The 14,191-nt window shown below is 37.3% G+C and overlaps 1 protein-coding gene across 1 annotated transcript; it reads left to right on the top strand.

Moving 5' to 3' along the window:
• Positions 1-1,462: 1,462 nt before the first annotated feature.
• On the top strand, positions 1,463-2,212 carry LOC127108067 (protein DMP4). Its single transcript, XM_051045433.1, has one exon. The coding sequence runs from the start codon at positions 1,544-1,546 to the stop codon at positions 2,168-2,170; it is 627 nt and encodes a 208-aa protein (XP_050901390.1). The 5' UTR covers positions 1,463-1,543; the 3' UTR covers positions 2,171-2,212.
• Positions 2,213-14,191: the final 11,979 nt, after the last annotated feature.

Raw genomic sequence — 14,191 nt, 5'->3', positions numbered from 1 at the left:
TGGAACTAGTAATATCTTGTCTCCGCGTACATTAAGCTCGGTCATATCAAGTTCTCTCTGAGCTTCTTCTAAAATTGTCGTGGTGGCAAGGAGGTTACTTAATATATCATTGCAGATGCGCCTTTTCGTTCTTAATTCGTCATCAAGAACAATTGGTTTCCTGGTATTATTGTGATATGTTACTTTGAGGTGGATGTCGGAAGTTACTACATCCAACGTCGCCAAGAAGAACCTCCCAAGGACGCTGCTAAAAGCATATTTATATGGAACTACTAGGAAACAGACAATTGCCTTCCTTTCATCTTTTCTTTCTATGAGTGACAATGGTAGGTATACTACTCCACGTGGGTGAGTTACAAAATCAATGAATGCGAGAAGACTTTTGTCTTCTCACAAATCTAGATCTTAATGTTGGAGTCCTAGCTGCTTGAGTGTGTCAACGTAAAGGGTGTTACACGAACTCTCATCGTCTATAAGGAAACAAAATACAATATGATTTTCCATAGTAGTTGCTATGACTGGTGACAGCATTGCATTAAGAATTCCATCTACCTTTTTGTGATCTTGAAATTTTAGCATCTTCTTATTTTCACTTTGTGATTCAGTGTCAGTCATTGCTTAGGGGTGGTTTGTAGTAGAGGATATTCGTCACACAATGTTTTCCCGTGAATCTCCTTGACGACGAAGGTGGAATCGATGCGATATCAAAAGATTCTAAAGAGTTATCTAGTGTGATCTTCTTCATCTTAATGTGTTCTTGCAACAATCTGGCTTTTGGATCGGAGACAATCTGATCATGGAATTTTGTGAGAATTAGAAGTCGATTCTCACAGACAATGTCACTATTTTGTACTGGTATTAAAATTGTGATTGGTTGGTGATGATGGACTCTTGATGTGGCGATGTTGATCTCTAATACGGTGGTGCAGGGGTAGACCTGCAAAATTAGCACAACTACATCTAAGTCAGTTACAAAATCCAAATCGAATAAAATAAAATCATAAAGTCTGAAAAATGTACCTTAAATCTAACCTTTGTTGTTTATATATGATGGATTACTTAACTTAAACATTTGCATTGTTGGACTTGCTATTTGGATCTTTTACTAGCATGAGGCCTATTTTTCTTTTTTTCAATCTATTTTTTTAACTATTTTTTTTTTGTTAATAGTACTTTTGTGCGACATTTATATTTATTATAAATTGGTAATATTAAAATTGACCATCACACAAATATTAATTACAATAATTAAAATTAATATGATTGATCTCGATGCCAAATTTAAAAATAAATAAATAAATAAATAAAATGAAATTTTAAAGATTATATAATAGTAAACGATTAAATATATATCACATTATATTCAATTTAATTTTAATAATCGTACCAAAACCAATTAATATAAAATCAAATTTTATAATTGCATTAAGAGAGCCCATACTTCCCCTCCCCAACTTTCATATTCTTTTTAACAAACCTATGCTTCAAAACAAAAGCTGATCAAAGCAAAACCTGAAAGGCATCTGAAAAAGTTCTTTAAGCCATGGATGTTAAAGCACCACACCTCAGCGATGAACAAAAGCTACCACTTCTTCACAACATGGACATTGTAGAACCGCAAAAGACCCTTATTCATAGAGCCATAAATCAAACATGTAAAAGCACAGCTCATTTATCCAACCTTTTACCAACAGGCACTGTCCTTTCATTCCAAATCCTATCACCAATATTCACAAACCAAGGTAAATGTGATGATAACCCAGTTACAAAGTTAATCACTTTATCACTTTTATCCCTCTGTGCCGCCTCATGTTTCCTACTATGCTTCACCGATAGCTTTCGCGACAACAAAGGAAACATATCTTACGGATTTGCCACATGCAAAGGCTTGTGGATCATTGATGGATCAGCAACACTTCCTCCTGAACTTGATGCGAAATATCAACTAAGGTTCATTGATTTCATGCATGCAGTTATGTCAATCTTGGTTTTTTCAGCTGTTGCGTTGTTTGATCAGAATGTGGTTAAGTGTTTCTTTCCATCACCTTCACATGAGATGCGGCAAATCCTTACTGCATTGCCTGTCGGAATCGGTGTTTTCTGTAGCATGATGTTTGTTGCATTTCCTACACGTAGACATGGAATTGGTTTCCCACTTTCAACAAATTAATAGTTATAGGTCCTTTTACTGTCGAAGAAAAACAGTTATAGGTCCTTTTTTTTATTATTTAGATATATACTCGTTATGGAATGGTTTCAAGAACCTGATTGAGATTGTAACAAATTATATATATACAATTGAGTTTCAGTATTTGGATATCCTATGATATTTCATGAAATTCAATTCAGTTTTATTAAATAAAACATGTTTTTACCGAATTTCAAACTGTATTAGAATAGATAGTTTATTTCTTATTTGATGTTTTCTGGTTCATTATTCTTACTGGGCCTCCTTCTTGTTTTTGGTACTTTGGGCCTTTTGCTGGCCCATGTATAGGGTTGTTTCATTTCTATTATTCAGAGTTGTAGCAATTTTTACATTACATGAATTTTCATTCATGACAACATGCCTTTTGAGAGATAGATACCATGATTCCTTTTTCCTTACATGATCACCAAAACACCTTTATAAGATTAAATACACCTCTCTCTGCCTTGTATGAGACGTTAGATTCCTCCATGGATTTATATGGATTTGATTATGACAACCCTAACCCTATAATGTGAAGTTTTGATCTTAAGTGATGATCAAGATGATCAAGTTGTCCTGCTTGTGAAATCAAGATATCAAACAAATTTCTTAAGGACAACATTTAATGTCAAACGGTGTTCGGTGGAATCCCTATTGATCTATAGTCAAACAAATCTATGATGATGGTTTCTATCAAGAAATCTTTTCAAACCTCGTCGGATAAAAGAAGTTAAGTCGCAAATGAAATATTGAATCAATGATGAATCAAACAATGGATCTTGAAATTTCAAATCGTGAAAGATGGGAAGTGTCGCATGATCCATGTCTGGGTAATCAGAGTCTTATAAAAGATATTGGAGTAATTATTAAATTACTAAGACACACTCACCTAAAAGTATTTTTAACATCTCTATAGTGATATATTTGTAAAGGTCTCTGAATAGGATATGACGTGCACCTTGATGGGGCGCTCGTGTCCACTGAGGCTTCACCCAAGACGTGTCCTTTATGTGGTACAGGACTTGTAACACCTCGAAATTTGATTAATTCATTTTAACCAAATTATTCGTATTTTATTTAAATTATTAGGTGTTTGGTGTGCTTTTAATTAAATATGTATTTTGAGTTGTATATGTATGTGGACATTGATGGGTGTTGTGAGAGCCTTGGGAGAAGAATTAGATGGAGTAGAATAAATAATTTAATTGGAAATAATTAAAATAGATCATTGTTTTGATTAACTAATTAAAATAAATAAAAAGGAGGTTTTTTTGGTGGAAATAGAAAATAGGAAGAAATAAGGGGTGTGGTGAATAAAATGATAAGAGTTGGGCCTTAGTCTAATTTTTAAGAGATTAAAAATTAGGTTCGTAGAATTTTGGAGAAAAAGAGTACGAGAAAACAGAATTTAGAGAGAAGAGTTAGCGGCAAAGTTAGGGCTTGAAGAGGGAAGAACACCAATCTAATTTTGAATTTGCTTGCAAGGAATCTAAGATAAGGGGGGAAAGGGATGCTCTATGGATGTATAACATGAAATGATAGAGAAGAAAGATCTTTACTCTCTTTAGGAATTGTATGAATTGCTTATAAATTATTGTTGATGTATGTAATTCTGGAATTGATGATTAAAGATGTATTCATCTAATTTTCATGACTGAAATTGTGTATATATGGTGTTGTTTATGTGTGTATGCTTGGGTGTCATTGTTGGAGTTGTTGAAAATATGAACATAAACATGGATCGATGAATATTTGAATGAATAATTGGTGTGATTCTACGAATTAGCATGTTATAAAGATGTTATAACCTTTAATATTTTTTTGAGCGTGTTGGATGATTGGGGTTGGAAATTTTGGAGTCAAGGAGACTCCCATGGCAGAAAACACATATTTGCCTTCTAGTGTAGGGTGACGGGCGTCACCCAGATGATGGGTTACCCGTCATGCACCTTGAGACACTGACGGGCGTCAGCGCTCTAACGGGGAAACCGTCATGATCTTTAGGCTTGTTTTCCAAGTTATTCGTCGGTAAGATAACAGTCTGGGATTTTTTTACAGGTGATGGGTCATCCGTCAGGCTGTTAGAAGGGACGTTCTCGTCTCTGTTTGTGTAGTTTGAGTTGTCGGTTCTTATTTTTGACGTTATACTATTGTTCGGGTAATAATTGGTGATTATTTGGCTATGTTGAGGTGGTTAATTAATTATTATTAATTTAATTAATTTTGTAGAATTATCATTACTTAATGATAATTGATTTACTCACATGTTAATGTTGTATGATGTGAATATGACTGATATTGTGATTTCAATGCATGATTATATGGTGATGAATTATATATTGTTTGTGTGCTTATGTTATTATTGGTGGATAGTAATTCAGATGGGAAGATTATTATTGTGTGTCAATCCATGTTGTTTATGGTCACAAGGGGGCCATATATATTATTATTGTTGTTGCATTGAATGGTATGGATATGCACCATTGTGTCGTGTCATTGAAAGAGGCGTGTTCGCTAGTTCAGAATGGGGGACCAGTGGCTTGTCCCGAGCTCAAAAGAGGGGTTGGAGCTCAAAAGGGGGTCCTCATGAGTTCAGAATACGGGATCCGGATCTAGAGAGAATCAAATGTTGAGTTGGTACCACATGCATAAGTGCCACGTTGCGTTGTGAGTCGCATTGCATATATATTTGGCATATTATGGTGAATGGGTGTGAGAGTATGGTGTTGTTGATTGTGTAATGGATGTATGATATGCTGTGTATTTCTCTACTTTTGTATTCTTTACATTGTTTATATTGAAGTTGTTTCTCACCCATTTTCTTAATATTGTCCATCATGGACATCTTGCAGATACTCGGGAGTAGACTTGTTGTTGTGTTGGATTTGGCTTGTTGGAGTTACTCTTTGTTTTATTTATCACGTTTATCTCACATTAGTGGTTTTCGTGCTCTGATCGTGTAACATCGGGGACGGACGTTTGTTATGTCTTTAAGTTAATGTTGATTTCGGTGTTTTAAAAGTTTATTACTTTATTAATGAAGTTAATTTGAAATATTTTAGTATGTTGATTCCGCTGCGTAAATTTCACATGTTTTTGATGAGTTTTGGATGGTGATCGTTGGTGACACCTTAAATAATTGAATAAATATTTGTATATAAGTTTTTGAATTTAGGGTGTTACAAGGCTTACCCTAAAGGAAGACATGAACAATACCGTTTATTCAGTACCTAAATGCATGTGCAGAATCATAGCATAACTCCCGAGAAAATAGGCAGTCAACAGTTTTCCCCAGTCAAGAGGGAGAGGTTACCACTTCTTAAGGGTTCCTTGAACCCTAGGCCTAAAGTACCTCTATAAATACCTCTTTCCTAACGGGAGAGAGGATAGATCATAACTTACCCAAAATAACACATAAACACATAGCCACTCACCTCACGTGAGCTGGCCCTCTCGCACCATTATAACCACCACCAAACATGGCCTCTCGTTGTCGCATACTTACCCTAACCGTTATAAACTACTAAGGCCTCTGGTCATCCCTAATAGCTTGGGGATACCACACACTCGTGTATTTTTTGACAAGTATAGTGGCATCCACCGTGGGGCTTTAGTAAAACTAATCTGGGTCATACCTCTCGTAACTATCACCACTCTGATACACACTAGAACCTTTGCTTCTAAACCTGATTTTTCCAAATCATGTTTGTTAGGAGAGCGTTATCTCCCACGCCTAAAGACATCGAATATAGTAGTGATACCAATGCCCTAGAAGAGATGTGTTCCGCCATGGATGCATTGTGCTGCTTGAATCAAACTCTAGAGGACAATGTTCACAACATCCAACAATACCAATAGAAGACTAACCCTCCAGAGGAAATGGAAGTGCTGGATTCCAAGCCACTTTTAGACGAATATGGAAAGCTTTTGTCCCAAAAGGCTTTAAACCTCTCTCTTTGGAGAAGTTTGATGGGCGTAGTGATCCTTATGTGAACATTTACTCCATCAACAAACAAAATGGCATCATCAGAGCGCTTGACCTCCTAAAGTACAAATTGTTATTTAGAACTTTCAGAGACCCAACATTGTGATGGTATATGGCCTTACCTCGAGCTTCTATTGCCAACTATTAGAAGCTGGTGAATAAACTCGTACATCAGTTTGCTACTAGTAGAAACAAGAATATGTCCACAACAAGCTTGTTCAACATATGATAGGGGCCTTCGGAGTCATTGACAGAATGTCTCGCCCGTTTTAATGAGGCTACCATAAGGGTAATCTCACTAAACCAATAAATGTTAGTGGGGATGTTTTATAATGGTCTCAAAGCATAGCACTTCAACGAATCTCTCCCCGAGAGACCAACATCATCATTAGTAGAAGTGGTCATAATGGAAGAATGTTACCTAAAAAGCGAGGAGAGTAACACTGAGAAGAAGACGCGAGACGTAAAAGAGTGTGCGCCCAGCACCAAAGGTGTGTGTAACACCCTCAACCCGACACCCTTTATTTATAAAATAAAACATATAATTTTCTTCAACATCGTGGTTACACCTTCTCGACATGCATCTTTCTCAAAATTATAACATAAATCAACAGCGGAACTCGAAATACATAAGAAATCATTTTATTGTCTCAATATAAAATAATTATGTTAAATAAAATGAACCAAAGCTCGCATGAAAGTAACAAAGTATCCCATCCCGATGTTACATATTAGAGCGAAAACAAAACTAAAATAACTCGAAATGGTAAAATAAATGAAGATACCTGATCCGCTGTCGCACGCGGATCAAAACGAGTAGTTTTTCAAAAATGTAGTTTAACGACAAATTGACTCAAATATCGTTCTCAAGGATTCTTGTTTAATTAATCTACCGATAGAACAAAAAGGGGGGGATTGGTTTGGTTGGTTTAGATTCGAACAAGCTGACACGAACCAACCTATTGCATCATCTTTCGACTTATCATTGATTCTTATAAAATTCCAAATCCCTAACGGGTCTGCTCCTATTCGATTACAATTACCATTAACAAGCGTAAAGAAAATTATGCGAGTAATATTCCCAAATTCCGAATTAAGCAAACGGATTAAAAACTATTGCGAATTAAGCAGACGCAACTTGATCGTTCGTGATAAAATAAAAGCTATGTTAACACGAAATTGATTCGGGATCATCATTCATCAATCAAATTTAAGGATTCTATCCTATAGCAACAATTAGATTAATCAAATAATTGGAATTATAAGAAGAATTCAAAGGAAACAAATTGAAATTAATAAAAACCTCAAAGCGGATTCTGAATTACAGCAGGTTAATTCAAAAGGGATTAGTTCTCCATAGTCCTCTTGCTAGCTCTCAAAAAATCGTACATGAACAGAAAAACGTCAACCTGTTTTTGGCTGCCTAACCTAGGTAAAAACACCCAAACCCGTTTCACAACTCAACCGGGTCAAATGTACGATCCGGGCCCAATACAACTAACCCAAACAAAATATAAAAATAATGCAGCAGCTTCAACGAAATTTCTGGCCCTGCTACAGTGTGATTCAGCTCTCGACTTCTGAACAAAAGTTGTATATCTTTTTCTTAGCTTTCCATCGATTGGTAGCACGTCTCAATCTGATACTCCTAACTTAAGATATGATTTTTCTCGCGAAAGCTGCTAATGCTGAAAATTAAATACGAAAATTAAATAAGTGCAAAAATAACATAAATTATGAAAACACATTAAAACATAAAAATAATCAAAGCAAACCGAAGAAATGTTTAATTACAAACATGGAAGAACGTGCATCCAAAATGCACTGATCAAATTCTCCCACACTTGAACTTTTGCACTCCGAGCAAAATGAAAAACAAAACAAAACACAGACACATCAACGGTTACTCATTCTAGGCTACAAGTCATCTTCGGTTAAGTTTGCTTCGATAGGTATTAATCTTGCACACTAAGGCCATTGTAAGAACACTAATCCACAGTTATGCAGACATAAACCTCCTGAGTACACAAATCAACTCGAATCATGTTATTATATTAAAGCCTAACTTACTCATTCTTCTTTGGCTCTTTTTCATTCAGGCGCAATCACATTAAGCCCGTTATCTCCACACACTCATAGCAAGGCGACCGGTTAGTGACTCTGATCCTTTTCTGCACGGGGTTCTGGTACTTAAGTGGCATAACCATTTGCTTACTCAATTGTAGTTGCGGGGGATCGGACCGTAATCCGCCCTACCAAGTTCAGCACCAGAACCCGCTGAACCAACTACAAAAGAGTCTTATTTCCAACTTTTTTTGAAGGTTCCACAACCGTTGGGTTAAGTGACCGGGTGAGGGTCACCAAACTTAGAAGGTGCATTCCTTTATTTTATTTTATTTTTTCGGAACACTCACTTATATTTATCGGCTTCTCTGCGTAGAGTGTGTGTGAGATGGTGTTGACTGCTGAAATAAACTACTCAAGAGCTGTCAGAGGATGAGAATGTAAGGCTAAAACATAATAAAAATTCAACTCAATTTCCATATGCAGGAGACTTACGGTGTTAAAACAATACCGATCTTGTGAATTTTTCCCAAGTCTCCGCAAACTAATCTCAAATTAGTCAGTCTATAGCCTAAAACTTTCAAGAAGATGCATTTTTTTTTTAAAATTTGAACCAAAAACATAGAAAAATAAAACAAAGAAAACAAACAAATAAATGGTTCCCTCCCCCACACTTAAAACATACATTGTCCTCAATGAAAGAGCATAAATATAAAATAAGAGTGAGAGAAAGGAAAGAACACACCTGAGGAGTCAAGGCGGATAAGTGATTGCATAAGCAACATTTCCCAAAAAGATCTCTTCTACAGTCTCTTCTTCCAAAGTCGGGTTCTCATGGAGTAGCTTTGGGGAGTGTCCATTGACCTTGAAATTTTGATTAATGCATTTGTCTTGTATTCCAGGATCAAAGAAGTATCTTCGATAAGTAAAAGTGTTGAATGGACACGTGAAAGTGATCTCCTTTTTTACAACATCAAGAATTAAAGGATTATGGGGCTGCCTCACTGCTTTTGTTTCATCTTTAAGTGAGATCCTATGCATACATATGGATGAGCTAATATCACGAGTGTCAGGCAAGATCCATCCAATTTCCTTCTTATATTTCTGATTAAGTTGAAGCTTTGATGAATAATATGAATCCTCGGGAAGTGGTTTAGGCTCTAAAGAATGTGGTTGTTCAATGCATGGTATGTTTGGGGCAGCCGGAATGTCAAGAGCTTCATCCAAATAAACAACTTCGTTTATACTATCACCTTGCAAGGCATCATCAATCTCAGCACAAACAACACAAAGGTTAGTGTTAGTACAATCATCACATGAATAAACATCATCAAACTCAGATAGAGATGGAAAATCAAGTGAAAATAATTCAGAAAAGGTGTCATCAACCAACTCAGAGATCAATTCAATATGAAAAATAGAATTCTCCTCCAAGGGATGTTTCATGGCATCGAAAATGTTAAATTTTGCGACAATGTCACCAAATTCCATGGACATGGTTCCATCGTCGACATCAATTTTTGTTTTCGCCGTTTTCATGAACGGTCTGCCTAAAATGATGGGCGATCTGCTTGAATTTGTTTCTCCATTCATGTCCAGAATGTAGAAATCTGCAGGAAAAATCAAGTCATTAACTTGAATAAGCACATCTTCCACTACTCCAATGGGGCGAGCATTACTTCTGTTCGCTAGTTGAATGATTAAACCTGTATGCTGTAAAGGACCAAGATCAAGGTTATTATAAACAGAAGTAGGCATAACATTAATGCCTGCTCCCAAATCAAGCATGCAATTGTCGAATTTACTATCTCCAATGGTACATGGAATATAAAAAGTTCCTGGATCCTTGCACTTTTGGGGTATGGCCTGATTGAGGGATGAAACAGTAGCTTTTTCAGGTGAATGTTTAGGCTGGATAAGGGCTGAAATGTTTCGTCCCAAATTTACTCTCTCATTGCCCTTCAACCTTTTCTTACTTGTGCACAAGTCTTTTAGAAATTTTGCATACTTTGGAACCTGCTTAATAACATCAAGTAGCGGAATGTTTACCGCAACCTTTCGGAAAACATCCAGTATCTCTCTTTCTTTGTCTCCCTCCTCAATTCTTTTATTTTTCAGAACTCTATGTGGGAAGGGGACTGGTGACCCATACTCCTTTTCTTTAATTTTTTCAGTTTCGACCACAACAGAAGAAGGAGAAGAAAGTTCAGCTGGGTGAGGCTCAGAAGGAGAAAGTTCAGAAGTTACCTCAATGATTTTTTTATTTTTTTCAGGGGCTGGTTCTGTAACTTTTCCGGATCTCAAAGAAATTGTGCTCACATTAGCATTAGGACCATTCGGATTGACAACTGCCTGGGCTGGAAGTTGGTTCGAACCTTGAGCTTGCATGTTATTTATTTGAGTAGCAAGCTGTCCCATCTGTGTGTTCAAGGTCTGAATGCTAGCATCGGTCCTTTGTTGGAACTGGAGGTTGTTCACGGCCATTTGCTTAACAAGATCCTCCAAGGATGGTCCGGAAGGTGCAGGGGCAGCCACTTGAGGTGAGTTCTGTTGTTGGTTGGTTTGCGGGTTTCCATATCGAAGGTTGGGATGGTTCCTCCAATTGGGATGGTATTTGTTGGTGGACAGGTCGGGAGTGTTGTTGTACCTGTTTTGATTGTAAAGGTTGACTGCATAAGCTTGTGGTAACTCAGTAATGGATTCGTCTCTCAGAATAGGACAAGTATCAGTCGGGTGCTTAGGAGAAGTACAAATGCCACACAAAGTTGCTGTTTGATATTTTGCTACTGCCAGCTGTTTGACTAAGGCAGTGAGTTCGTCAATTCTGGTCTCTAAGGCTTTGTTGGAAGAAACTTGAATTTGACTCACGCCTTTGCTTTGCACAGAATTGTCTCTAGTGGTGAACTGTTGAGAATTAAGAGACATATTTTCGATAAGGGCTTTGGCAGCAGCTGAAGTTTTATCGACTAATGCTCCACCACTAGCAGCATCAAGAATGTTCTTGTCCATCGGTAACAACCCCTCATAAAAGTATTGGATGAGGAGTTGCTCAGTGATCTGGTGTTGAGGGCAGCTAGATACCAAGTGCTTGAATCTCTCCCAATACTCGGTCAGCGACTCATTTGTTGGTGTAAGCCCTAGAGGCCAATACTTTTGGTACTTGTATCGAATTATTTATTAATAATAAAAGGCATTTTCTTTATTACGTTTGTTTAATAAAGTCCCTAGAATAGCTAGTCCGTTTAATGTATTAAGTGTGACTTAATCATGAGAACACATTAAACATAAGGACACTATTCTTAAAGTATCCGTAGTCGAGCTTTAGTGTGAAGTGGGATAACATTAAAGCATTAAGACTATTATGTTTGTAGACTGATGATCACATCTCATGGATCATGGATAAAGAGTTATCAAGTCTTAAACATAGGTATGAATATTAGGAGTAATATTTATACCGGATTGACCCGCTATGAGAATACTATATAGAAAGTTATGCAAAGTGTCATAAGTTATTCTCATGGTGATAATAGTGTATTCCACTCTTCGACCTGAAACCACTATGGATCCTAGATGTAGAGTCGAGTGTTTTATTGCTGATCCAACGTTGTCCGCAACTGGATAACCATAAAGACAGTTGATGGGTACTCCACGAAGCATGCTGAGGGACATGAGTGACCTAGATGGAATTTGCCCATCCTGCATAACAGGATAAATGTCTATGGGCCCAATATTGAACTGGACAAGGATGACACGGTCTATGCCTTGTGTTCAATATAGACATAAGGGCAAAAGGGTAATTATACACATAATTATTATCACAGATGGTTTTGTCAGATCACATGACATTTTCGTGTCTTGGGTAGCAGTGATGTGTTGCTAGATACCGCTCACTGTTTATTATATTAAATGCGTGATTTAATATAATTGCCAACGTCGCAAAAACCTACAGGGTCACACACAAAGGACGGATTGATGAGAGATAGAGTAACTAAGGAATACCGTAAGGTACGGTTCCCTTAAGTGAATTATAGAACATCGTAAGGTACGGTGTAATTGAGTAGAATACGAAATATGGTAAGGTACCATGGGCTTAAGTGATTTTGGGCATATTATAAGATATGGGCCAAAATACACTTAAGTGGGCTTTTTAGCTTGAAGCCCACACAAGTGGTTCTATAAATAGAACCCTTGTGCAGAAGCATTCATATAGCGATTGCATTATTTCGTTTTCTCTCTCTCTCTCTCTCTCTCTCTCTCTCTCTCTCACACTCAAAGCCTTCATTCATACCAGCTAGCACTGAGATTGAAGGAATTCGTTCGTGTGGACTGAGTAGAGACGTTGTCATCGTTCAACGTTCGTGATCGCTTTGTGGATCTGCATCAAAGGTTTTTGATCGTCACAAGAGATCTGCACCAAAGGTTTCAACCGTCACAAGAGGTAAATATTCTATCACTGATCATGACCATTCGTAAGGATCTCTAAAGGAGAAATTTTAATTTCCGCTGCGCTTTGGGTCGCAATTCTCCTTCAGTGGTATCAGAGCCACTTACGAAACCATGACTCGGATAGTTGTTTATTTTCTGTATTAATATGATTAAAAGACAGAATGAATCAATTAATTAAACGGGTAATTAAATTTGGCATCATGAGTGTACGAGTTGGATGATTGATGTTGACTATGCTTCGGTACCGACATTAGTATGGTGAAGCAGCGATACATCGATCGTCCATAGGTTACGCAATTGAGACCGATCAACTTATATATGATATAAGTAATCCTAATGCAAAGTACGGTATATGTGATATACTGTTTCTGTTTCGTTCATTCGAACACTAAATGATTGCTTTCCTTTGAGCGATCAATGGTCATTTGCTTCGGAATCCGACATTAGTATGGTGAAGCAATGACCTGTTGATCAATCATACTGAATCAACAATCGAGGTGTGTTTGACGGTCTGAAATTGGCGCATTAGGGTTGGTGACGGCGCAAGGGTTGTGCCGTCAAGGAGTTGTGAATTTAGGGCTTTTTGGAACACGTGTGTTGACTGTTTCAAAGTTTGTTATTTTGGCCGCGTGAAGCTCGTGTGACGAGCGTAACAAGCGTAACAAACTGGATGTGTGACGGTCGTAACACGCCCATGACGGTCGTAACAAGGACGTGACGGTCGTCACGTGCCTTGTGACGGTCGTCACACTCACATTGCCTGTGACGGTCGTCACACGCCTGTGACGGTCGTCACACTCCCAGAGTCAAAATTTTGGGGTTTCTGTTTTGTGACTATGCAAGGGTTGTGTTGATGCAAAACAATGTCCATTTCAAATGAATTGTTCATTAGTCCGCTGACCGGGCAGCGGAACCCCTGGCTAACTCTGCGTAGTGTGATCGGTCGCCGAAATTTAATTTGGTTTTAATTAATTAAAGGAATTAAAAATTAATAATAATAATGTGTTTGTTATTATTGCCTTGTGGTGATCAGTTATGGCCTTAGTTATCCTTTATTTTGTTTTGGGTTTTAAATACGACCTGCGTGTCGTGCCTCTCCTTGTAATCTCTTAATGTAACTTCTTTTCTCATCTCAATCCCTCGTATGTAAAACGAGTTTCTTCTATAATGTAATGTTATGAAGAAAGAGAAGAATTCAATGTCAAAGGAGGACAATGTTATGAAGAAAGAGAAGAAGACAATGTTATAAAGAACGAGAGGATTTCAATATCAAAGGAGGACAACCTTGAAGATCAAAGGAGGGCAACCTTGAAGATCTTGCTTGGAGAAGCTTAGATCGTTGTAGGTTATCTTAGGTTCTCTCATTGGCTTGGGAGAACAATTGCGCTAGGGGCCATAACTGTTTCATTTTGTTTGTATGTATGTTGATGCATGTGAATGTATGTTGATGCATGTGAGAGACGATTTATATGATAAATAAGCCGGTGAGATCATAACAATTACAA

The sequence above is a fragment of the Lathyrus oleraceus genome, chromosome 7 (assembly GCF_024323335.1).
Source record: "Lathyrus oleraceus cultivar Zhongwan6 chromosome 7, CAAS_Psat_ZW6_1.0, whole genome shotgun sequence".
Classification (NCBI taxonomy): domain Eukaryota; kingdom Viridiplantae; phylum Streptophyta; class Magnoliopsida; order Fabales; family Fabaceae; genus Lathyrus; species Lathyrus oleraceus.
This window is presented reverse-complemented; position numbering and strand designations above follow the sequence as displayed.